This window comes from Silurus aristotelis (genome assembly GCF_946808225.1).
Source record: "Silurus aristotelis genome assembly, chromosome: 26".
In the NCBI taxonomy this organism is placed as follows: Eukaryota; Metazoa; Chordata; class Actinopteri; order Siluriformes; family Siluridae; genus Silurus; species Silurus aristotelis.
Window position 1 is genome coordinate 16,119,243 of NC_139599.1, and position 27,504 is coordinate 16,146,746.

Genomic DNA, 27,504 nt, shown 5'->3' on the forward strand with positions numbered 1-27,504 from the left:
TCTATCAGCTAGAATTCTGACCCTCAAAGACCTGTTAGTCTGCCTTTAAAATGTCCACCTCCACTACATTTATTATCCTAAATTAGATGCACCTGTTTGAGGTCGTTAGCTGCATAAAGACACCTGTCCACACCATACAATCAGTAAGAATCCAACTACTAACATGGCCAAGACCAAAGAGCTGTCCAAAGACACTAGAGACAAAATTGTACACCTCCACAAGGCTGGAAAGGGCTACGGGGAAATTGCCAAGCAGCTTGGTGAAAAAAGGTCCACTGTTGGAACAATCATTAGAAAATGGAAGAAGCTAAACATGACTGTCAATCTCCCTCGGACTGGGGCTCCATGCAAGATCTCACCTCGTGGGGGTCTCAATGATCCTAAGGAAGGTGAGAAATCAGCCCAGAACTACACGGGAGGAGCTGGTCAATGACTTGAAAAGAGCCGGGACCACCGTTTCCAAGGCGTCATGGTTTGAAATCATGCATGGCACGGAAGGTTCCCCTGCTTGAACCAGCACATGTTCAGGCACGTCTTAAGTTTGCCAATGACCATTTGGATGATCCAGAGGAGTACCATCCCAAGAACACCATCCCTACTGTGAAGCATGGGGGTGGTAGCATCATGCTTTGGGGGTGTTTTTCTGCACATGGGACAGGGCCACTGCACTGTATTAAGGAGAAGATGACCGGGGCCATGTATTGCGAGATTTTGGGGAACAACCTCCTTCCCTCAGTTAGAGCATTGAAGATGGGTCGAGGCTGGGTTTTCCAACATGACAATGACCCGAAGCACACAGCCAGGATAGCCAAGGAGTGGCTCTGTAAGAAGCATATCAAGGTTCTGGCGTGACCTAGCCAGTCTCCAGACCTAAACCCAATAGAGAATCTTTGGAGGGAGCTCAAACTCCGTGTTTCTCAGCGACAGGCTAGAAACCTGACTGATCTAGAGAAGATCTGTGTTGAGGAGTGGGCCAAAATCCCTCCTGCAGTGTGTGCAAACCTGGTGAAAAACTACAGGAAACGTTTGACCTCTGTAATTGCAAACAAAGGCTCCTGTACCAAATATTAACATTGACGTTCTCAGGTGTTCAAATACTTATTTGCAGCTGTATCATACAAATAAATAGTTTAAAAATCATATATTGTGATTTCTGGATTTTCTTTTTTTAGATTATGTCTCTCACAGTGGACATGCACCTACGATGACAATTTCAGACCCCTCCATGATTTCTCAGTGGGAGAACTTGTAAAGTAGCAGGGTGTTCAAATACTTATTTTCATCACTGTATAATGTAAAATATTTATATCTTATTAAAAGAATATGGCGTAATGCAGTACTTATTCGATTCCTCTACATCCTGGATCAGATTCACTGGAAGGGACACATGATGTCGCATCAATGTTGACTTTATTCCAACCCCACTGTAAATGAGTGGGCGGGGCTTTGGTTTTGGAGGCGATAATTATTATTAATCCGCAGAGTTCGCAGCAAACGTTCACCTCAATACCTGACTATTGGCTGGTTGCATAAAAATATCTTGTCCTTTGACATATGCTGAGGTGATTTTCGCTTTTGCAAATTTGGCGGCGTGCTACTTGCTGGTTTAGCTCGTTTTTCGTACATGTTGGAATCCTGAAGCTAAGACTCATGAACTGAGGAATTGGTTGCGTTCTTTACAATTTTACTGCAGTCTTCAGATACATGTGAAACCCCGACATTCATATTTATAGATTGTGTGTGTGTGTGTGTGTGTGGACACAATACCTTTTATGAACGCAACTATTGTAACTTTTGTCAAATTCAGGGAATAAAATACTTCAGGATCACTGTGGTGGTGTGCGTTCATGTGTGTGTGTGTGCGTAGAGTGTGAATGGGGGCAGTTGGTGATTGTACCTTGTTTTTGTTTTATTTTGAACTTGAAACAGACAGGACCGCCAGCATGGAAAAATACAGACCTGGCAACCCCAGTACAATATTACACTCCCTTCCAATTACATTATTGACTTAGTAATGTATTTAAACCTGTGTGTGTGTGGTGACTCTGTATCAGGGACTTGCTCAGATCAGCTTTATTCAGCAAACCCAGCTGTGGCCTTGTCGCTATTTGTGTGTGTGTGTGTGTGTGTGTGTGTGTGTGTGTGTGTGTGTGTGTGTGTGTGTGTGTGTGTGTGTGTGTGTGTGTGTGTGTGTGAGGGATCGAGAGTTCTGCTGTAGGGTGCTTTTGTCCTCTTACTGTGTCTCCTAACATTCCCTCTAATGCTGGTGCCTACCGTGTGTGTGTGTGTGTGTGTGTAGGGTGTCGTAGGCAAGGTAGGCTATATTTAGAGAGCTCAATCTGCTGGATCCGTCTCGGCACTTCATGGACACGTGGCTGAATTAATTCTCTTCCTTTCTGTCTTTCTCTCAAACACAAACACACACACTGCAATAAAACATTAACCACCTTCGAAATGAGTATGTCATAGAGACAGCGTGTGATATAAAGCACCTCTGATGAACAGCATTATGTACGTACACACACACACACACACACACAGAGAGATACACACAGACAGGCGGGTAGCTCTATTTTTAGTCACCAAAACCAACTCTGAATTCCTACGGAACCAGCACACATTCTTCTCTTATTGTTCTTGTGAAACACACACTCACACCCACGTTTAAACACATACACACACTATAATATTGCAGTTGTCTTTCAAGATTCATGTCGAGAGATCAAACGTGTGTATGTGTGTGAAAAAGCATAGTTAACGACTGTCCGAATTTTGTTGCTAGGCAACCTGGTGTATATACCTTTAAACCATTAGCTACTTAGCTAGCTAGTCGTTTCTTCAGACAAAGGCACATGAAAGGCCGAGTGACTAAAAAAAAACGTAACAAAAATGTCCGGCTACATTTCACAATATGTCGATACGTTGTTGATTAAACCACTCCGTATCACTACAATTACACCGTCAATACACGTAGCGTTGTCTGCTCTGTTGATTGTGACGAGGAGTCGTAATATCTAAATCTACCCATAGGCAGGAGTGTATGAGGTATTGCTCAGTTGCATACGATATTGTTGACCCATGGATGTGTTTTAATAAATACCACGTAATAAATACCACAAATGTGTTTTTCGAGGTTTTTTTAAATCATACTACGTACCAGTGAACGTCTATAGTATATACAGTATGTTTCTGTATGTCCCATAATTCTTGAGCTTTTTAAAAAATGGTGTGGAAGAATAGTTTCGGGGCAAGTAATGAAAGAGTTACATCTTGTTTACTTATTGCTTTTTGTCAGAATTTCCCTGTTGAAATATCGATCGAGGGATTTTCGTTATTAGTTCGTCAGCCTATGCTTTCTGTATTCCTGTGAGAATTTAGCGCTTTGCTGAGTCAGCGGGCGTGGTCAGCATTCACCCTGGGTCCAGTGATCGTCGAGCTACGAGGTGAATCAAGGCGTGGTTCTTGAATCAGTCATATTTTTGTCAGTGTTTTTTTTTTTTTTAAACGCCTCTGTTGTTTAAATCTAGTGGAAGAACATCTCAGAAGAATGAATGATGTTATTACAACAAATGGAGTGTAAATGTGACTAAGTGAACACTTCCTAGCTAGGCGTCCTCTTGCCAAATGCAGGGGGGTGGGTGGGGGCGGCGTAGCCACGTCTCAGTTAACTGACTGTCACATAACCATTTTAGCATAATTGCCATAACCGTAACGTGTCATCCGTTTTTGTCGCTTCTTTTGCCCTCGTACGCCGTTAAGTAACCGAAAATGGATGTCTTGCGAGCAACAGCTGTTCTCTTACACACCTCATTTTATTCCTCTAAAAACACATTTATCATGTAATGGGTCTTTCCTCCTCCATCATTTCTCCAGCAGGAAGGAGAAAGGAAAGAGAGACTGCGAGGAGAAGGAGGACGTCTGATGCATCACACACACGCACACACATTTTACACTCTGCTCTGGCGTCATGGACAGAGGTGTTTAATCTTGCAGTGATAAAAGGAAACACGGGGATTTAATTTTTACCTCAAAACAGTGATGCTGAGATCAAACGACAACACCAGACATTACAGATTCTTAAATTTCACTCGGAAAATAACGCACGTGACGGGCGCGATATTTTGAGTTTTGATACACAGAGGATAAACAAATTTGTGTTTTTGTACTATTAAGTTTTTCGGATTTTCTAAATTCGTCCACACTGAACTGTCTAAAAACGCTTGCATCCTTGTAAACCAAAAAAAATAAAACTATTCAAAGAGCATCATTCCCGCCCAGGGTTTATTTACTTTCCGGCTTTTTGAAACGTCTGCGATTTCAAATGTATCCATTTCGGAGAGCGTTTCGAAAAACTTCTGATGGCCAAAGAGAGAAGGAAAAATATGCGTCTTCAAAAGAAATCGTATTAGTGTGGACATGGCCAAAAAGTGTTTTTCTAAATGGACCTTAGTTCTGTTTTGTAGAGTCTTGGTGAAATGTGCACGAACAATCCTTCTGGTGCCGTAGGATTGAAGGGTTACAGTATTAAAAATGAAAACGATGAACATTGCCCTGTATTTAGGATCGGCATTTTAATAAAAAACACTGTGCATCGAACGTGGTGTCCTTTATAATATGGTCAGGAAGTCTGCATGTATGAGTGTGGAATATTCTAAAATAAAAAATCTGTAGGAACCCTGAGACAAGCAACTTGTGCATTTACTATACTAATAGACATCTCGATTTTTATCCGACTCATGGAAATTGTCAGCAGGGCCGTTTAGCTCCTTTAATAAATTGAGTAGTTAATTAAAAGATACTAAAGATACAAGTTTATCTAACGACAGATGGAAAGGATCGCCTTAATAATCTTCTTGTTCTGCTTAACAACAAACAGCACATCCGGGAAGCCTTGATGTTTCAGCCTGTGACACAATAAGCACATAGTAATAACCACCTTGGCAGGCCATAAGAACAGCGTTGATAAACACTGGCCTGTTGCCAAAGTTAACTGCTGACCCCTGGTGTACAGTTTCTTTGTACAATTGGGCCCGAGTGAGACATTTAGCTTGACAAGCTGTTCGAATTAGAGCCGCTTTGTGGTCAAATTACACCAAAGGTTAAAGACCTGTCACAATTTATAGGCAGGTACCATTGTAGATCACGGCATAGCCATGTTTTTGCCTCAGCGTGCACTCAGACAGCAGACAAGCCACAACTCTTCCAGCCTGAAAGTTAAAGTTCTACTAAGAAGTAATAAAGTGGATCAGATGTTGGACTTCTGACCAGAAGGTAACAGGTTAAAATTCACTGATGGGTCCTTAAACAAGGCCCCCAGTTGCTCAGCTACAGATAATTGAAGTGGCTCTGGATAAGGGTGTCTGGGAAGTGCTATAGCGGCTGGTTTAAATCTCGGTGGTTGCAAAGATGCACTATTGGGTTAAACCTTTACTAGCGCAAGCTTATCTTAAATTGGATTTGCCAATTCAGTTAATAAATTGAGTTGTGGAATAACCAGAATTTAAGAGAACAACCATAAGCCACAAGCTTCATCTTTTTTCTAGTTAACTTGCTATAAATTCCTACCACCTCCTACCTAACAACTCCTACCCAAGAGCTCTTAGTGGGCAGCCTGGTCATGTGTAAAAAGTGGCCAGAAATATAGTTCTCAGCTTATACAGTTCCAAAATTACTCATGTCGGGTAACGGGTTCAAATCCCACAGTCACCAAGATGCCACTATCAGGTCCTTTACCAAGACCCTCAACCTCTAACTGTGCAGTTGTATTTATGTGAAATGTCTCGTCGTTGCTCTTTTGTAAGTCTCTGGATTGCGGTATGTGCCAAATGCTATGAATGTAAATCATCTGCAGAAGCGACAGTGTTTGCATCAAAAGTCAAACGCAAACTGTATCCTTCATCCTGGTGAGTTTTCTGTGTGTGCGTTCAACGGCATGATGGTGAAGCAAAAATGGCCTGTCATGGGTTTTGCAGTAGAATTTTCTAGTACATTTTGTTTTGAAATACATGTCTATAATCATTTCAGTTTGTACCGTTTCAGGCAAACAAGCCCCTTAGACTTTAGTGTGGGGTTTAAATCGAGTAGAGCACTGCTCATTAGTTTCTGAGTGGTGGATGTGAAAGAGAACGGTGGGAGGATGAAGGGAGCTTATTGAATGGTGATACGTGAAATGAGCATCGAACGTGAAATGTCATGGTGACGAGATGAAGTGGAGAGCACTTGAGCCTTATAACGGTTCGCATTAACATGTGCGTCTGGGAAAAGTGGATAATCATGTTAGTCCTTTAATTTAGTACAAAAGGGATCACGGATCCAAGTAAACATTACACCTCTGAGAAAATATGTTTGGAGTACTGAGTACTGAGAAAGTCACCACTACGAAGTGTTTTCGAGACTGGTTGTATAACACACCAGCAGATGGCAGCACGAGGCTGCACACGCAGTCACAGGGAGCACGGTCCTTCGTAAGTCAGTGTGCCAAAAGGCATTGTCCTGTGAGCATCGGGAGCTATTCTGACCATTTGAGTTACGACGTCTGCAATTCTGACCACGTGCACAGCTCTCTCCAGAAACAACACGATCTCGCTTCCACACCCACCCTACTCGCCAAACTTGTCTCCTGAGGATTTTCCCTTCTTTCCGAAGATGAAGATGCAGTTCAGAGGTTGCCGTTTTGACACCATTAAGGAGATCCGTCACGAATTGCAGAAGGTCCAGAAGTGTCAGGAACACTCTGAGCGCTGTATTGCTGTGCAAAGGCACTATTTTGAAGATGCTTGTGTGTAAACAAAGTACTTTTTTGTAAACAGTGCGAGTCTCAAAACTTTTTAATACTACCATGTAGTTTCTCTAACCTTCTGATGGTTCTCATCTGACCCTCTTCCATCATCTGAGTGATACCATCTCATACAATTAGCAAGAAACCTAAATTTGTTTTTCAAATGAGATTCATTACTCTATTTTAGTTTAGGGTTTTTTTTGTCCAAATTTTTCTTTAAAAAATGATGCCCATTTCTTTCGTTCATTTTCTACCCCTTATTTTTTTTCCAGCCTTAAAGGCAAGTGCTTACTTTTAAAGGCTTAAAAGCAATAGTCTAAATGCTATTGAAGAACCTGTCTTGTGTACCACTACTCAAGATAAATAGAGCCCATAAAACCTTCTTAAGCACTCGCATAACCAGTCCCCGAATACACATAACGCCCCCCATTCAAATGTCGATGGAACTTGTTGGACTCAGATTGCCAGCTCAGAATGCAGCTCTTAGTCTGTAATGAAGCAGAATTCATGAGATCGAGCACAAAAGTGGTTAAAATGACCGTCCTTTTTCAGTTAAACAAGTGAGGCCAAAAAAACTATGAACATACAGCTATGGTAACCATGGTGACTGATCATCCAATTTGAATATCTGTTGTTACTCAGCAAGTGGACTTCATCACATCACAGATCATCTGATGAACATCAAATGTGGTTTCTGTGACCCTCATCGTTTCTGCCAAGGAAGGCGACTTCTGTTTTCCTTCTGAACCAACGCTCATTGTTTTTGTCTGTTCTCAGTGATGCGCTTTTTTATGGTAATTTGCATTTACAAGACAACCATCAAACACGTTGACATTTTGCTTGGCGAACACACGGACCCGGCTGGTTGAACCTCGTCTCATCGCCTCGACTTAAAAGAGAGAAAAGAGCAAAAGGTGCGTTTGTGTGCCCGAGCTTGGAAATGTTCCAGCCGAGTTGAAAGTGATGTCGGGTAATAATAGCGGAGTGTGTCGAGGTCAGTCTGTGTGTGTGGTAATAACAGATGTTCTTTTGACCACTACTTGCAGCACCCGTCCTGCACCTTCTAATGACGCTCTGGGTGCATGTGTCCCTTAATGATGAATTATTAAAGGAATATTTTATGCTAATGCCACAGTGGGAGACCAAGATAGAGTGACTCCGAGAGAGTGCGGGAGAGGGATCTCGTTTCGAACTCTATTCAGCTTGACCAAGAGTAATTCACCTGCTTGTATTTCCTTTCTTTATCTATCTCACTCTGTCATCAACAGAAGAACAGCAATCGTTCGCTATTAGGCATGTGCCGAAAATCGGTTATACAATATTCATCCTGCGCTGTTGTATCATTAGGACTGACCTGGGCAGCATTGTGCAGCTTTTGAATATTCGTTGGTAGTCATTAATATTTACTTATATTTACAGTAAACCTTTGGATGGATTAGGTGTGCACTGGAAACAAGCCAAGATTTGTCCAAGAAATAATTTTTTTTTCTATACCTTATTTGTCCAGCAGTGCAACAAGAAAGTCCTTACCAGGTTCATCCAATAGTGCAACAAGCGCAGTCCTGTATACATTACACCAATGTTTTTATTTTATTCCTTTATACCATGGGTCTTCCCCTGGTGGTCTGCGGTGGTACTGCAGGGTGCTCGCTAATTAATGCTGAATAAAAATAAAAGAACAACTTGATAAATTGTGATTTTAATTGCTAAATATATATATTTTTTTTAAGATTTGAAAATATATAAAAATGTACAATCTTACATGTACAACAACAGTTGTCTTAATGTATTATAACTAGCGTAATACTTTATTCAATATGAAAGTGTCCACAACTGTGAGAAATGTATTCAGTAGTGCAAGTCCTGTTTGTTCAGTGTTAGAGGGGAAAGTCCTTTTCTACTTTAACAAGATTTGTCCTCTAGTGCATACGAAGCGAGTCCTTTACACTTGAGTGCTTTCTCCTATAGTGTAAAATGAAAGTCCTATAAAGTACCCTAACAAAATATGTCTAATAATAGAAAATAGAGATCTTTTATATCTTAACCAGCTAAATGATACGGACATAAAATCACTCATCTTAGCCACTCTTTTCTTTCAAACCTTTTTGTTCCAACTTAATGCTTTTTTTTATTTTTTTTTTTTTATAACAGTGCTTTGTTATAGCTGCTGTATTTCTTTTCTTTCCTTTTTTATTACTATGGACTTCCTTTAGGCTTGCAGATCATTGCACTCACTCTTTAATGGCAAACATAGAATTGCACAGAGGGAAGGGAAAAAAAATAGCATGTTTCAACAACCTCATTATCGATCCAAATGCTTTTTGTCTGTATGGGGGGGCGATGCAGAACCCCGCCGCCCATAGCTTCACTTAAGATTAGGCTCGGTATTGATGCTCCAGGCAGCCATGCAAGGATTAATGTGGATTAAATGTCCTTGCTAACATCATTAGGGCATTATCTCAGTATTACTGTAATGCTCCGAGCAGGACTGACTTTATTTGTATGGAACCATCAATAGCACCATCTGTCGATTTCGAGTCTATCATGCTGCTGAAGTATTTCATCAGCTCGACTCACTAGTGAGGAATTGAGGCATGTGTCTGCTTTTGAGATGATACGCCAGATGAAAGATGGATAGAAAGTCCTCGGTTCGATGTATATGTTGGCGCTTCGGTTACAGAAAGGGGTGGCCAATTTTCGTTACATTTCTGGCAAAATTTCCATGGAAGCTTTATTTTTGAGAATTTTGGAAAAAGTTGGAAACTTACCAGGAATGTATGGGAATTCATTGGAAATTTGGGGAAATGTGTATATAAACTGTGCCGGGTTTCGAGACTATATCTACACTAATCCGAATACATTCGTCTGAAACCGCTCCTGTGCAGAACAGCGACAATTCGTAATTCTCTATGAAAACGTCGCTTTTTGAAAACGCTCTCAAAAGTGAATAAATTGCTCTTGAAAACCACTACACATTTCTGGTCATTGCTACGATGTTTCAAAGAGCCGCAAAGTAAATAAATTCGCAGGTGGCAATGACTAGAAAAGCTGCGTATTAGGTGACTACAAATATTCGTTTCCAATATTCGTGTGTGTGTGTGTGTGTGTGTGTGTGTAGATCCCTGGTGGAGGATGATGATGCTCATATGAAGGTGTCCCTCGGCTGTGGTGAGATGGGGCTCTCCGCCCACCTGCAGGCGTCCAAGACGGGCAACACTCGCTTCTTCACCAGTAACACGCACAGCTCCGTCGTCCTACAGGTAAGCGTGTGTGTGTGTGTGTGTGTGTGTGTGTGTGTGTGTGTGTGTGTGTGTGTGTGTGTGTGTGTGTGTGTGTGAGAAAGAGACCCCACTAGAAACAATACGTCTGTGTAGACCAGAGCGCCCGGCTTATGAGGACTTATTTTGTCCCCTACTCATCCGCATCACATTCGGATTTGTGTTGTGTGTTTGATCAGCGTGAGAAACGAACCGCTGTGGCAGGACGTGTCTCCGGCGTCGCCATGAGCTTCGGCTCTAATTAAACGCAGCGTCACGGCGAGCAGTGGACAGAACGCTACCATCTGCCTTCACGGGCATCCGGCCACAGGGACATGTGTGTGAGAAGGTCAACACAGTGTGGTCTGGCATCCCGATGCACATACACACAACCGTTCACTCAACTCATCACAATCATCATGGCTGGGTGGCACATGAGAAAGTTCATTAGCAACTGACAGCAGGTCACCTGGCAGTCGTGTGTGTGTGTGTGTGTGTGTGTTTGAGAGAGAATTGTGATGAGGTCAGGATGAGGACACTTGATGGCCTGTAGTGTGTGTTTGTGTGTTTGCATGCATGTATCTAGAAATCTAGTTGAATGATCAGTCTAAGATTTGTGTGAGTAGAGAGAGCGAGAGAGAGCGAGAGAGAGAGCCTGCCCTCAGGCGAATTATGGGTCTGTGTAATTTCCTCATAATGTCATTGGTAGCGGCGGTGATGGGATCAGGCTATCGATTCCTGTGTCCAAAATCATGATGGACAGAATGGAGACAGACGAGAGGAAGTGAAAACCAGATTTAGACCTTCCAGGAAAACGAGTAGGCGTGGCCTGTGTATGTTTATTTAAGCAACAGTGAAATAAATTGAAAGGAGGCGTGACTTTTTTTAAAATGTTTTTATTTTTATATATATATTTTTTTTTTATCGAGTTCTGTAACGGCTGCGTGAACGTTTTTGTGTCAAATTCAGTAAAGGAGGCGTGGCTTCAGCTTGGCCTCAGTAAAAAAAAAAGCCTTGGCTTCTGCTTGATCTCACTAAAGGAGGTGTGGCTTCTGTTTGTTGATCTCAGTAAAGGTGTGGCTTCTGTTTCTCGATCTCAAGGTGACCGTGACCCTGGTGTGTAATTGTCTCAGCGATGAAAGTGTGGCCTTCATTAATTAGACCTAGATCTCACTGAAAGGGGTGTGGCTTCTGTGTAGCAGTCTCTGTGAAAGAGGTGTGGCCTCTGCCTTCCTCCCAATTAATTAACATCAATTCACTTAATTGCATCACACTAAAACTTTCAAGATGATCCTTGTCCTGGATACTGAGATACAACACTGCACTGAGTGTGTGTGTGTGTGTGTGTGTGTGTGTGTGTGTCAGAGAAGAGACTGATGTGGGCTAATGAAGTATTGCAGCTAAGCTCCGAGTTTGCACATAATTATTAACTGGTTAACCAATTTAATTGAATCAATAATAATCAAGAGATTTAACAGCGCGCGTGTGTGTGTGTGTGTGTGTGCGCGCGAACACGCATTCGTGCTAAGTTCAGCAGTTTATCACAATTGGGAACAAAATGGCCTACATATAAAAACAAACACACACGCACACACACCTCCCATGAAAAGCAGTGATGCGCTGGCTATGCCTGAGCTGTATGTGTTTCCTTTCTTTCTCTTTTCCCATCTTCATCTTCACGTCTTCACGTGCTGGAAATATACACTAGTCTCCATTTCCTGGTATAATGCGTTCCACTCTTCTGGTAAGCTGTTTCACTAGATTTTGTGGAGATGTGAGTGAAATTCATGCAGATATAAAGGTGTTAGTAAAGTCAGATACTGATGTAGTTGAGGTGAGGATGCCTGAGGTGTAGTCAATGTTCACATTCATCCCAATAGGGTTGGAGCTTTATAGCAGGAGATCTGGAGATCTTCATGGAGCTGGCTTTCTGCGCAGGGGCATCCAAGACGTCATATATGATTGTGTAGAACCAGAACCTCATGGACTGTAGTTCTGCCATAATTCTGTAGGTCCACCACGTATTTAAACTTCACATACACATTGAGAGGAACGCACAGAAAGGAGCTTTTCTCCATTTCTCTTCATCAGCAATGTCCTTTTACTTTCCCTCTTAGTATCTGATTCTCATCTCATCATTTTCCTCCATCACACATTCCACAGAAACAAAGGTAAGATCCTTGACCTCGAGTCCTGCGGAGGACAAACGGAAAAACAGTGCTGGAAGGATTGTGCTGTGATGGAGGGGAAAGAAAAGTAACCATGACAACACTATTACCAGTTCTATCTATTACACCAGCCCTTCATCCTCCACGTTTCTTTCCGTTTTCAACTCAGTCATGACTTTTTTTTTTTACTCGTCAAAAGTTTTTATTTTTATTTATTTATTTCTTTTATATAAAACTCTACACTCGTTTTTGAATCTTCAGTGTGCTTTCGTTTCGTTCAACTCCTCAACTTTTTCTCTCTTACTTTCCAACGATGACACGCAAACTGGGTCATCTGAATTATTATGATCTCGTTTCCAAGGTGACGCAATCGCCGGGAAAAAAAAAAAAAGGAATTGGGCCAGGAGCTGGTGAACGCGCAACACATCCTGCTTCGTTTTTTAGCCAGCGGGAGAGAATTTTTACACCTTCGCCGAGGTGTAGAGCGAAAAAAGCTTTTGACCTGAAATAGACCCTAAAAAAAAGATTTTGTATTTAAACGTGTGTGTGTGTGTGTGTGTGTGTGTGTGTGTGTGTGTGTGTGTGTGTGTGTGTGTGTGTGTGTGAGACATCCTGTTTCACTCAGTGCAATAGGGAACAAACATAGTATTGTATTGTAATGGGGTCCACAGGGTAGGTGGTTCTTAAGTAAGGAAGAAACTATATGGGCAAAAGTATTCTTTTCCACCCATATGTGGTTCTTCCCCAAACTGTTACCACAAGGTTGGACACACACTGTCCTTGGATCCATGAGCATAAAACTTTTGCCTTCACTTGAACTATGAGACCCAAACCATGAAAATCTGATGGAAGTGGAAGATCTCAATGTGAAATCGGATGTTCAGAAATAAGCACATACCAATGTTATGCTCAGGTGTCCAAAAACCTTTGGTCCATATAGTGCTTGTTGCTTATATAGGAAGAAATTGCTTAAAATTGTTTTCCCTGTAATGAAATTCTGTCTCTGGTATCCGGTTTTCTCTTATTGCTGATTGGTCAGATTTATTTTCAGGTTTATCTCACTCTTCGGTTTTTCCCCCTCTCTTCCTCCTTTTTGTTTCTCTGTCCATTTTCACAGGGTTTTGACCAGTTGAGGATAGAAGGGCTGCTGTGCGACGTCACGCTTGTGGCCGGAGACGGAGACGAGGCCTTCCCAGTCCACCGAGCCATGATGGCGTCATCCAGCGACTACTTCAAAGCCATGTTCACAGGTGAGCGATGGATGAAAAGACGTTGGGACGGAACAGACACGAAGGCTTCTGGAATTCTGCTTCATTCATAATTAACGTGTCTCTTCTCTTCGCACCGCTGCTGCACACAATGGAGACAGAGCTCCGCCCACTGGGTTACGACCAGCTAATTTCTATGGCTTTCTTTTTTGTTTTTTTAAAGCTACTCCTTGATTGTATTTTTTTATAAATGTTTTTTTTTTTTGCGTGTGTATACGGAGAAGACAGCGCTGTGATGCGACGTGAAGTGATCCCAGCCTGCTTTTGATGAATAATAAAATACAGGGTTCACTTCAGAGGCCGACTCGTTCTTCTTGTCCCTGTCTAGAGCCGAGACGCACCAATCGCTTATTTCTGCACTTCCCTCGTTTCACTGTGGAATTATTATGCGTAATATCTGTCCTGATGATGACGAGGAGGAGGATGAAGCATTTATGGAACAAATAGTGAACTGAGACCAGAAATGTTCATGATAAAAAAAAAAAAAGAATGTGAATTTTGATCTCGGATGATCTATCTACAAGATATGGCCAAAAGTTTTAGGACGATCTTATAGTCAGGTGTCCACAATTGTTTGGTTATACAGTATTAATTATTGATTCTTATTCCTACAGTAATATTTAAATTAGTATTTGTCTTTTTTGTTTTTTTGGAATTGTATGAATTCTTCTACACTTTTTCCTAATCTCTCTCTCTCTCTCTCTCTCTCTCTCTCTCTCTCTCTCTCTCTCTCTCTCTCTCTCTCTCTCTCTCTCTCTCTCTCTCTCCCCCCCCTCCCTCCAAGGTGGGATGAAGGAGCAGGACCTGATGTGCATTAAGCTGCACGGCGTGAACCGCATCGGCCTGAAGAAGATCATCGACTTCATCTACACGGCCAAGCTCTCGCTCAACATGGAGAACCTGCAGGACACCCTGGAGGCAGCCAGCTTTCTGCAGATCCTCCCTGTTCTCGACTTCTGCAAAGTGTTCCTCATCTCCGGGGTACGAAGAGACGAGGGGGAAATGTGTGATTGATCTATCTATCTATTCCTCCATATGTCCATTCCCACCATACATTTATCCATCCATCCATGTATCCCTCCATCCTTCCGTTCATTCCTGAATTCAGCCATACCTCCATACATTTATGCAGCCCTTCATCAAGCCCCTCATAAATTCTTTAATCGTCCATCCATCCCCTCCATACATCGATCTATACAGCCTTTCTTACATTCCTCCATCCATCCCTCCATGCACGCCTCTCTTCCTGATGTGCTCGTTCTGCTGTTACATGTATGAAGGTATTACACATGAGCGTAATCAATAATATAAACCCACATCCTGGAAAGCGAATCAGTTTCTTTTGAACCAATCAGAATGCAGAACACCCTTAACGAGTTTTATCTGGGTCATCAGCTAATTATCGAGCGCTCCCTGAGCCGAGGCGGATCATTCCACACCACACACACACACACACACACAAAGCTCATGTTTATGCAATTTTTTTCCTTTTTCCCTTGCTACATTTCAGGGTGCGAGGGTGAGGTTGCACGTGCACACATGCGGCGCATAGGGCACATGCGCCGAGATTACGATTTCATCTCCAGCACTGCTTTTAATACAGCTCTGGGTCGGGACGCAATACATTTTCACGATATGAGCTGAACAGCGGCTGATAAGCCTATAATGAATATAATGAAGCCTTTCGCTTCATTATCCGAATTCGTTTTCTCGTAAGTGCGATTCAAAAACACGCAGCGGGGAGGTTTCTGCAAGCAGCAGCAGACGAGAGTTCTGTATTTGTAAATAAATATAAAGGAAAATAGTGAGTTCCATAATCCTGAAAAAAGAGTGCATTTATTTGTATTCCACTTAATTACCCTGCACAGCGCCATGGAATTCTCTGTTCTGATTGGTTCAGGAGGTGTTCACGGGGTTTCCCTGTAGATTCCATCCAGTTATTCATCCATGCAATCCATCCATCTATCCATCCTTTCAGTTATCCATGCAATCCATCCATCTATCTATCCTTTCAGTTATCCATCCATCCAGCTTTCCTTAACACACTCATTCAAGTCTTACAATCTTGTAACACCGTGCTGAAGTTATATAACGCACACAATTGATGAACAGTTTACTGGAACGAGTCTCCACTATCGGCATTGTTGATGTTAATTGTAACTAGAAATGGAAAAAATTTTTTAAATGCAAATGTATAACGTGAGGGCAAAAAAGATCCATAATTATTTTTTTTTTTTGGCATTAAATCGATGCGAGACTTGTCCTGTATGGTAACTTAGCTCTGTTCGTCTTTTTCCGGGTCCTGCAGGTGTCTCTGGAGAACTGCGTGGAGGTGGGGCGCATCGCCAGCGCGTACAACCTGGCCGAGGTGGACAAGTATGTGAACAACTTCATCCTGAAGAACTTCCCGGCGCTCCTGGGGACGGGCGAGTTTGTGAAGCTCCCGGTGGAGCGGTTAGCCTTTGCGTTGTCCTCAAACGGCCTGCGGCGCTGCAGTGAGCTGGAGCTGTTCAAAGCTGCGTGCCGCTGGCTGCGGGCCGAGGACGGGCGCATGGAGCACGCGGCGCGCCTCATGCGCAACGTGCGCTTCCCGCTCATGAGCCCGAGCGAGCTCATCAACCACGTGCAGACGGTGGACTTCATGCGTACGGACAACGCCTGCGTCAACTTGCTCTTGGAGGCCAGCAACTACCAGATGATGCCCTATATGCAGCCAGTGATGCAGTCGGAGCGCACGGCCATCCGCTCGGACAGCGCGCACCTGGTGACCCTGGGCGGCGTCCTGCGCCAGCAGCTGGTGGTCAGCAAAGAGCTGCGGCTGTTTGACGAGAAGGCGCACGAGTGGCGCGCCTTGGCACCAATGGACGCTCCTCGTTACCAGCACGGCATCGCCGTTATCGGGAACTTTCTGTATGTCGTCGGAGGCCAGAGCAACTACGACACCAAGGGCAAGACCGCGGTCGACACGGCATTCCGCTATGACCCGCGCTACAACCGCTGGATCCAGGTGGCCTGCCTCAACGAGAAGAGGACCTTCTTTCATCTGAGCGCACTCAAGGGACACCTGTATGCCGTCGGGGGCAGGAACGCCGCTGGAGAGCTCGGTGAGTGCCAGGCTCCTTGCATTTGTGGGTGCTAATCAACATTGTGATGGCAAGATCTCAACTATAAAGACCGGTTAGACCCCAGGTTATACCCGGACCCTGTTCCGGACAACGTTTCACTTCGCACCAGCTCGCTCTACACCCCCTGGAGGGCGTCCACGGTCGCCATGGTAACTTAGAGGTCGTTGTACTGAGGACACAGGAATGTGAGGGAGGAAATGTCAGAATTTAACATGTATCTGAAGGACAGATACATCTCACACACACGCGCACACACACACACACACACTGTTCGGCCCTCCTGTTAAATTACACCACAACACTTTAGAGTCCACAGAGAGGAGCCAAGCAGCTAAATAAAGGACGGAGAAGTTCTCCTCAAAGCACACACACCATAAACACACAAAATATACACAACACTTCCTCCTGTTCCACTGATCTACGGTTCCATAGTCTCAGTTACCATGGCAACCAGAGTCATGCTGGTCAATTGGATTTTATTGCTCTGAATTAAATTAGTTTGTGTTTTCTTTTCTTTCTTTTTTTCTCCCACTTTCATACTGTGAACTTGCATGCAGTCACACCGTCTCTCTCTCTCTCTCTCTCTCTCTCATTCTCTCTCTCTCTCCCTCACGTACGTCTTATTATCGTGTGTTCTGCATGTGGAGCAAAAAATCACACCAGATGCCTTTAAAGTAGAAGTGACTTCTAAATAATATAAAAACATTTTCTTGGTTAACTTTTCTTTTGTTATCTCTTTTTCTATTTCATCTAATGTTTATTTATTATAGAGCAGCATGTAGACTTTTTCTTTTAGAGTTATGATTACTGGTGTTTACTCCTGTTTCAGAACATAATCATTTGTTCCTCCAATATGTGTGAGTGCTTTTGAATACATGCGTCTGTGTGTGAATGCAAATGACCATATGCGGGCGAGTGCTGAGTGCGCGTGCGTGCGTGCGTGTGTGTGTGTTATGCGTGCGAGTGCTTAGTGAGCGTGTGTGTGCGCGCGCACGTTTGTGTGGGCGCAGGTGCGATTGGTCAGCAATGTAATATGAATGAAGCATGTCGTTGGTAGGAGCAGATTTCCAGCTCATTACAGTGAGATTTAAGCAGAGTTCAGAGATGACCTTTACTGTAATGGACACATTTCCCTCATTCTCCTAAACATCTGTAACCATCAGTGTTCCATCAGCAGACATTTACACCACAATCAGGAAATCTCACCAAAAAACTGTGAGATCAGGGAGGTTGAGGTCATCAGTGTGGGACAATGGCAGGGTAGTTGAACAGCTCTGGTGTATTGAAGACACTCTGCTCCTGCGTGCTTATTATTAATTATTTATTTATTTAAAACCACAGATCTGTCGATTTCTTAAATCAGATTGGATGGAAGATGTGTCTGTTTTATATAACAGCACAGACAATAGCAGAGACTTAGGGAGAGGGAAAGAAGGAAAGAAGGAGAGAGAGAGAGAGAGAGAGAGGGAAAGAAGGAAAGAAGGAAAGAAGGAGAGAGAGAGAGAGAGAGAGAGAGAGAGAGAGAGAGAGAGAGAGAGAGAGAGAGAGAGAGAGAGACTGACTAGAAGGAAATGTTCTTCCTGAAAGTGAGGTCTTCATATCTGTTCACATTCATATGTTCAATAGGGTTGGAGATCCTGCACTTACTTCCAACCCATGTAAAATATCTTTTTATGGAGCTGGCTTATGTGTACAGGAGTATTGTCATGCTGGAACTGGTTTTGGTTCTCCTTGTTCAAGTGAAGAGATCTGAAGATGTCCTACACAAGTGTACCACATATGGGTGGAAAAGTCGGGTGTCCCAATACCTTTGATTATATAGTGTGTAGTTTGGGAGGCATTAGAAAGAACATGGGTGGGTTTAGTCGCTGTCCATGGTTCTGAATCTCTGCTGTTATAATAATAGGGTATACAATATGGCTACATTAGAACTAAAAAAAAAATGTATTTATTGCAGCTGTATATCTCTCAGCTGATGAATATCATTGAGTCATTCTTTACTCTTTATCACCCCACTTCTGCTCTCTCGCTCTCTCTCTCTCTCTTTCTTTCTCTTAGCTCTCACTCATCCTAAATTGTTCTTTTTTTTCCCTACATTTTCTTGCTCTTTATTTTTTTATCTTTCTGTTTGCTTGAACATTTTATTCTGTCTTTCTTTTTTAATATTAATGCTTTGATTAAAAAATATATATATTTTTCCATATTTTCTTTTTTTCCCGTAAGAGTTAACAAAAATGAAATGAGCCTCGGAAATTGATTTCTCTCTTTCTCTTTCTTTCTCTCTCTCTGAACTCTCACTCCCACTGATTTAGCCTTTATTTCATCCTTCTTTTTTTTGTCTGCTTACTTTCTCTTTTTTTGCATCTTTTTCTTTGTTTTGGCCTCCTTTTTTATTTTCTTAAAAATTATTTTTCCTTTTTTTTCCCCCTGAGACCATGAAATAAGACTATGATGTTAATTTCTCTCTCTCTTTCAAATCTCTCACTGATTCATCCTTTATTTTATCCTTAATTTTTCTTCATTTTCTTTTTCATCAGCAGCTCTCTTTTTTCTGTTTACTTTTTTCCCCCTTATTGCCTGAACATTTTGTTCGGTCTTTATTATATTATGGGTTTTTTTTCTCTTATGAATTAAAAAAAATGGAATGAGACTATAATGTTAATCTTACTCTCTCGCTCTCTCGCTCTCGCGCTCTCTCGCTCTCTCTCTCACTCACTTACTGACACATGTTTCTCTCTCTCTCTCTTTCCATGTCCAGCTACAGTGGAGTGTTATAACCCCAGGACGAACGAGTGGACATACGTGGCAAAAATGAGCGAGCCGCACTATGGTCATGCAGGAACTGTTTACGGAGGATACATGTACATTTCAGGTGACAGTCATTTCACAAAACACATACACACACACACAGGTTAGTTCATCTGTGGGTTTAATGTGTCAGTATGCAAACGCAGAGTCCACACCCACTGTGAGCAGAGTCATAGAGGGTTTTGGTCTTGTTTCGATTTGCGTCTCGGTTTCTGTCTGTAGCTCTGTGTTTGTGTCTCAGAGTCTTTTTGTGTCTGGGGGACTCTGTGTTTGTGACTCAGTATGTGTGTTTGAGTCTCAGAGTCTGTTTGTGACTGTTTGTGTCTGTGTTTTTGTCTGGTGGTCTGTATTTTGTCTGGGGGGGGGCACTGTATTTGTGTCTGGATTTATGTGACTCATTGGACTCATTGAATTTGTTTGTGTCTAGAGGTCTCTGACTGTATTTGTGTCTCAGTGTCTGGTTGTATATATGTGTGTCTGTGTTTCACTGTCTGATGTAAATGTGTGTTTGTGGTTGAGTGCACACACAAAAAAACTCTCACTCTTTCTGCACACACACACACACACACACACACACACACACACACACACACACACACACACACACACAGAGAGAAAAAAAACACCTGGAGCTATCAGGTACAGTGACTTTGGCAGGATGTATTTAGGAATGTAGAACAATTCGCTCTCTCTCTCTTACACACACACACACACACACACACACACACACACACACACACACACACACACACACACAATAATCCTATCTAGGTATAAATAATGTCATCTATTGTTCTATTTGTTGGATTGCAACTTAAATCCTATGTTAAGCCCCTAAGTCCTACTTTCTGCATCTCTCTAACACACACACACACACATCGAGAGAAGGAAGGATGAAGGGATAGGAAAGGAAAGGAGCCTGAAGGAGTGAGATGAGAATTGCTGAAGTGAGAGCGAACACTGTGTGGGAGTGTGATTGTGGTGATGTGTGCACACACACACACACACACACACAGAGACACACAGAGACACACAGACACACCTGCATGTGCACACTGGAGCATGTAATATCCTGTTAACGCAGCTCAATTTAGCATGAAGCCGCTTCGAGTGCGAGAGAACGCGAGCGCAGACAGGAAGTGCATCCAGGAACCCAGAACTCATGTTAACACACACACACACACACACATACACACACACTTGAACGTTTTTAAAATGTCCTGAAGCCTGACGCGAAGCGATGCGAAAGGAAAGCTGAGAGAGAAATAAGAACGGGGGGTGACGAGGCTCGGCCGCTCGGCCAGCACCCAGATGCCTGATGGGAAAGCTCCGCACTTTTATTTTCAGCCCTCCCTGCAGACATGTCCCGTTTTCTTTTCCCTGTGCAAACTCTCTTTATTTCTCTCTCTCTTTCTCTCTTTCTTTGTCTTAGTCAGTCTGCAGCTTCGTCTTGAGTGAAGGACGAGCGCAGAGGGGATTGTGGGAGAGCACCAGGCCTGTTAATGCATTATTTATTATTGCCTTTACACACTAGCGAGAGGTGTGTGAGTGTGTGTGAGAGAGAATCCTGTGGTCTAATGGCTTTTTCGTTCTCTTGGACTATTAGCCTAATGTTCAGCCTGGAGTGTGTATGGTGTAAGCTTCACTAGGCAGCAGCCATGACCAAACCCTGGGTTTTTGCCTAGTGAATCCTTGATCACAGCAGACCTTCACTTCCTGTTTGTTCTTGTGGCACTTATGGGGCATGCTCAGTTGGATACAGGTACAGGATAAAAAAATAAAAGGGTTCTTGTCCATCTGGACCATGATGTACCCTGTAGATAATAAAATATACTACATGGTGAACCGTTCGTAGACATTTACATAACCATAAGGTTGGTGTGCCCTTTGTGAGCATCTCGTTCCACATTGAGTCTCCATTTGCTCCTATAATAATCTCCACTCTTCCGGGAAGGTCTGCCACTAGATTTTGGTGGAGGTTTGTGCTCAATCAGACACAAGTGTGTTAGTAAAGTCGGGGCCTGATGTAGGTGAGGTGAGTTCTGGGGTGTACTCAGCGTTCACTTTCATATCAGATCTTCATGGAGTTGGCTTTGTGCCTTGTCATGCTGGAACAGGTTTGGCTCTCCGAGTTCAAGTAAAGAGAAAATCTTATGCTACCACATCCAAAGACGTCCTACACAATTGTGTGTACAAGTTTGTAGGAACAGTTTGGGGAGCAACCACAAGTAGCAGGAAAGTTCAGGTGTCCCATGTGTACCTAGTGCTAGTGAAGCCTTATTTATTTATTTATATTTATTGTTTTTTTCTTGATTATCTTTGACCTTGATGGTACCTACCTTCTGGAAGAAAGGAAAGTCTGGTCATTATTTTGTCTTATTATTCTTTGAGATGGTAAAAAACAGTTTCTAGTTGTAGTAGCTGTAATTGAAGTGAGAACCGGAACTACCTCGATTTAAAGTTCGTAATATTCAATTTTTTCCTGCAGGCGGAATCACACACGACACGTTTCAGAAGGAGCTGATGTGCTTCGACCCGGAGGCGGACCGGTGGACGCAGAAGGCTCCTATGACGACGGTGCGTGGGCTGCATTGCATGTGCACGGTGGGCGACCGGCTGTACGTGATCGGCGGCAACCATTTCCGCGGCACCAGCGACTACGACGACGTCCTGAGCTGCGAGTACTACAGCCCGGCGCTGGACGTGTGGACAAGCATCGCGGCCATGCTACGAGGCCAGAGCGACGTGGGCGTGGCCGTGTACGACAACAAGATTTACGTGGTGGGCGGCTACTCGTGGAACAACCGCTGCATGGTGGAGATCGTGCAAAAGTACGACCCGGAGAAGGACGAGTGGCACAAAGTGTTCGACCTGCCCGAGTCGCTGGGGGGGATCCGGGCGTGCACGCTTACCGTGTACCCTCCAGACGAGCTGGCACTCACGGGGTCGCCCAGCCGAGAGTCGCCCCTGTCCGCCCCTTGAAAACGGAGGGGGGAGAGATGGAAAGAGAGGGAGAAAGACGTTGAAACAACAATATGTGGACGCTTCGAGGGACTCGCGGTTTTTGCTCGGTTCAAATCTCTCCCTCCATGGAATCTATCTTTTTCTCTCTCTCTCAATTTCTCTCTCTCCGGGAAAAGAATAATAGTTTGCACTTCGACCCCCACCCTTTTTTTTTTTTTTTTTGGTGATGCCCTGCCTTTAATGCCCCCTCTTTCTCTTTCCAACTTCTCTATGCTGAAGACCCCTGATTCCTTTATCCCTCCTTATTTTTGAGATGGGAAAGAAAAATTGGGACACGGGTTTGGGCAGCCTAATTATACCTTGGTGTTCCTTTTTTATTATTATTTGTTTTTACTCCTCAAATTATTTGGCAGGAATAATCTTGACTTCAGGGGGAAATGGAAAAACTAACTAAACAAACAACAACAAAAAAAAGACAAATGACTTTGCAGTTCAACTTTTCTACCTGACGCCTCTGGAGTTTTCAGTATGCTGGTATCGTTGTCTGAGACCCTGAGGTCCTACTCTACAGCACATACCACCCTCATCCCTTCTTTCCTCTATCGTTCGGTTTTCTTTTCCTTTTCCCTTCTTTTGTACTGGCTCTCTCTTTCCCATCACTCAGTCTTCATAGGATCATCTCTCCCTCTCATATCACATATGTGTAAGCTGTTCGGGAGGGTTAGTTGACCTTTGACTTCAGGAAGAGGAAACGGATTTAAACTCAGGGGCTGGCCTGCCCCCCCCCCCCCCCCCCCCCCGCCCCTTGTTCCCCTAGAACACTCCCTCGTTCCCTCGACAAACAACTGCCCTAAAAATGACATTTCATGACATTGTTCCTGCTGTTGTTATGAACCATTAAGGGGAAAAAATGGTGTTTTCTAAAATTTAATAAATCAGATTTTGAGCAAAGTGCGTCGCCGCGGTGATCGGATCTGTTCAGCCTCCACACCTGTTCTAATTTTCTACCTCCATTTCGGTCTCGCGCTCACGTTCACGTGCGTTCTGGGCAACGGCCCGATCGCCAAGGTGACTCCCGCCATCTGTCCCCCTCGCGTGTGGGCGGCGGCCTTCGTTCAAGTGCATATGGTCACTAATCTACAGCACACACTCAACCAGAGCGTGTGGCACACACCTTATGGTGCCCTCTGAAACTGGGTCAGGGACCAGCTGCGCGTGTGTGTGTGTGTGTGTGTGTGTGTGCGCTGAAAGGTAGGTGTGTGTAGAGAGGACAAACACGCAAATTCTCTTATCATGATATTTCCAAAAATATGATGCATAAGCTAATTTCAATTAAATTCACTACAGAGCCGATATAACACATCTCCACCGATACAAACTATCTAAGCACTGATGCCTTTCTGTCACTCGATACAGCACTGATGCCATTCTGTCACTCGATACAGCACTGATGCCTTTCTGTCACCCGATACAGCACTGATGCCATTCTGTCACTCGATACAGCACTGATGCCATTCTGTCACTCGATACAGCACTGATGCCATTCTGTCACTCGATACAGCACTGATGCCTTTCTGTCACTCGATACAGCACTGATGCCTTTCTGTCACTCGATACAGCACTGATGCCTTTCTGTCACTCGATACAGCACTGATGCCTTTCTGTCACTCGATACAGCACTGATGCCTTTCTGTCACTCGATACAGCACTGATGCCTTTCTGCCACTCGATACAGCATTGATTGCACTTTGCCATTCGTAATTAGATTTGGCATCAATATGATCAGATTCTGGCTCAATCTAATGCTAATCAGAATCAGAGATTTAGTTTTTGTCTATTTTCCTATTTAAGTCTAATTGAATTAATGCTGCCATGCTTTAAATAGTTGAACCAGATTTATTTCTTTTTCTTTACTCCCCTACACTGTAGGTTCATCTGTTCCTGTATACAGTGTATCAGTGTATTATCCCCTCAACCCCATCCACCAATAGAAAAGCTGCACCACTGAGGTGGATGGTGATCTTATATACACTTATTGGAAGTGAGCTGCTGGGTGATGAGTACATGTACGAGTTGAGTGCACACAGGCTTTCATGCCAATTTGGTTTCTGGTTATTTTATAGCAGGACAGCAATCGCTTGTGTTCCATGTTGTTTGTGTAGCACAAGTCTTATTGAATCTATTGCTCCAGGGTTTGTTCTTCTTCCTGAATATTGTCTGTGAAAGGACAGTGAGTGGGAGAGTGTAAAGCCTGTTATTTTTTAATTTTTTTTCCTTCTTCTTCTCTCTCTTTCTGATTATGGGCCTGATTATAAAACGCTAAAAATGAAGCAGGAAAGTTTAGTTAAGGACATCAAGGGTTCTTCAGGGTTCCTCGGCCTTTATGAAATGCAACATCCAATATAAAATTCCATATATTTTTTAATTTTTTTTGCAGTGGAAACAAAATTTATATAAACCGTGCCCACAGAGATGTTTTCCTGATCTATTTTTGGATTCGTGACTTCAGGAATTAAATAAATCTTTGTTTTCAAATAATGACATACACTGTATGGCCAAAAGACATCTTGTAGACCTGATTATAAGATTCCTATGTTCTTGTTTTTGAATGTCCCATTCCACATCGAGTCTCCATTTGCTGTTCTAGTAACCGCCACACTTCTGAGAAGGTGTTCCACTAGATTTTGGAGATCTGATTTTCTTGTATTTATATTTTTTTTTGTTTTTTTTTTTAATTCATAAACAAGTTTAATTGTGAAAGTGTTTTTCTGTTAATATGGATTGATACTCAGGGTTTCTGTATCAGTATCTTCTTCACACAAGTGAAATCTTAAGTGTATCTAAAATGCCTTTAAAAACCCACCCGGGTTTACGTCGGTTTTTGTGCACTTGAAGTCGGTGTGTGTTGCCGAATTTTTCCGTGTCATGTCTTTAAAATGGCTTCGATCCAAAAGTGCAGGGTAAAAGACCTCCCGAGCCCCAGAAGGAGAACGAGGCAATTACAGCTCGTGATGGACTCGGACTGATCTCAGCTGCTTTTACGGTTCGGGTTTCAGGTCCGATGTGAATAAGTTGGTAATTGATTGATTGTTTTGGGCTCACAGCCTGTTTTTAATTTTTTTTAATTTTTGTTGTTGTTTTTCACTGCGCTGTGTGATGTATTCGTAAACAGCCCATTAGAATGGATGTAATGCTAATGAGGGAGGTTAGGCTGATTAGCATAATTAACAGTGAGCAGAGTAAACAAAGACTCGCTGTGTGTTTAATGAAAAGGTAGAGTGGCAGGAGTGCACTCGAGCAGGGCAACAGGGGAATTCATCAGCATTGTGGTGGTTGAGGAGAGGGTGGAGTGCTGGGGAAGGGGGAAGGGTTACAATTATAAATTTTTTCTTCATTGTGAAAATATCTAATCCTGAACTGATCCTGTGTGCATGCGACCGTTTATGAACTGATCCTTTGTCCATGCAGTCGATTGCTGAACTGATCCAGATGTTAAACTGTGGGTACGTGATCGTTAGTGAACCGATTGTTTGCCTGTGGTTAATTGGTGTACCGATTAAGATAATTAGCAAACTGATCCTCTGTGTTTACGATCGTTTGTGAACTGATCCAGATTGCTAACAAACTTGTCCCTTGTGAATGCTGAACTGTTCGCGAACTGATCGTATGTACATTCGGTGAGTGGTGATCCGTTCCCTATTATTACTGATACTGGGTGCATGCGATCGTTCGTGAACTATCTATTGCAGTGATGACGACCAAACTGATCCTGTGTGCACACGATTGTTGCTGATCCTGTGTGTGCGAACTGATCCTGTCTGAGTGTGATAATTAGCGAGCTGATCCTCCGCACATTGTAGTTTAGGAAACTGATCCTATGAACACGCAGTTAATTATTGAACCTTTCAGTGAACTGATCCAGATCATTAGCGAACTGATCATCGTATGATCGTGTGTGTATATTCCATCTTTGATGAACTGTTCCAGATTATCGGTGTCCCGATCCTGTGATTGCGCACACAGTCCATTAGAAATGTTCTGAAATGAACTGTAATATCTTGAGGGGTTTTTGCAGGCGGTATGACGGCACGGGCCGTTGCGTCTCTGATGTTAATGTGAACACGCAGATGAATTGGGTTGGTGCTGAGGCTTCCACTCGCTCAGCTCTGCCTTACATATTGACTGTTAAATACGCATGTCGAACATGGTTAACGCTGACACTCGTGTACGCCACGGAGCTCATTCCCACCATGTTCCTGCTCGGCAGAACCGCGTGACGGAAATCTCACCGAACCCGTTGTGATTCCAGTCGTTTCACTTTCACAGGGCACAGCGAAGTTCCTGCTTTCACCCAGTGGCAGCGCCATAATAACCCCATTTCTAAATAATTACCCGCTTCAGCACATGATCACAAATCAGCCCTCGAACCTCACAGCTGCTGCTCAAATTCAGAGTAAATGTGCGATATGCAAGCATGTCTTTCTTTTTTATTTCACTGCATTCCTCTTTTTTTCTTTCTTGCTTTCTTTTTTATTTAGGTTTTCTTGTACACATTTCTCCTCTTTTCTTTCCTGCTTAATTGATTTAGTTCATTTTACTGTCTTAGTTAGTTAGTAAGTCTTTCTTTAGTTTACTGTCTTTCTGTCTGTCGTGTGAAATCTCTGTACTATTGTTCTTATTTAGTTCCAAATCCAAGTTCCACTGTGATGCCTGTTTATTTAATATTGGAATTATATTTATCATTAATAGAATTAATTAATTTATTACTTTAAAGAGTTTCAGTGCTGCTGTCTGGGAGAAAATGTAGATATTTATTTAATATGATATTGATATTTTTCCCTCCAGTCAGGTTTCACTTGAAAGGTTCCTAGACGTTGCCTTGACAGGAAACAGAGCTGAAGCAGATGGAGAGATGGCAGAACGGAAAAAAAACATTAGGCTGACATTTGGAGGATGGGAGATATAAAAAGCCTCCTGAGATATCTCAGATCTTTCACTTGTAAATGCAGCCCGACACATGACACGGCGGCTTATATCTTACACACACACACACACACACACACACACCGCCTACCACATTCCTATACACCTACAGCACCTGCAAAAACATAATTACCATCTGCTTCATCACTGCAT

At 43.0% G+C, this 27,504-nt stretch overlaps 2 protein-coding genes across 4 annotated transcripts in view; both read left to right on the forward strand.

Moving 5' to 3' along the window:
* LOC310720341 (uncharacterized protein) overlaps positions 1-20,346 on the forward strand; it is a 75,659-nt gene extending 55,313 nt beyond the window's left edge. Inside the window, exon 4 of the mRNA XM_083530860.1 lies at positions 20,337-20,346. The gene's annotated coding sequence lies outside the window, so the exon portion shown is untranslated. The remainder of the gene's footprint in view (positions 1-20,336) is intronic.
* klhl13 (kelch-like family member 13) overlaps positions 1-23,319 on the forward strand; it is a 38,591-nt gene extending 15,272 nt beyond the window's left edge. For all 3 annotated transcript variants that reach the window (XM_083530818.1, XM_083530819.1, XM_083530817.1), the window contains 6 exons: positions 9,897-10,038; positions 13,321-13,453; positions 14,256-14,452; positions 15,780-16,575; positions 19,355-19,468; positions 21,893-23,319. In XM_083530818.1, coding sequence (XP_083386944.1) covers positions 9,897-10,038; positions 13,321-13,453; positions 14,256-14,452; positions 15,780-16,575; positions 19,355-19,468; positions 21,893-22,386 — 1,876 coding nt within the window. In that variant the 3' untranslated portion in view covers positions 22,387-23,319. The remainder of the gene's footprint in view (positions 1-9,896; positions 10,039-13,320; positions 13,454-14,255; positions 14,453-15,779; positions 16,576-19,354; positions 19,469-21,892) is intronic.
* Positions 23,320-27,504: the final 4,185 nt, after the last annotated feature.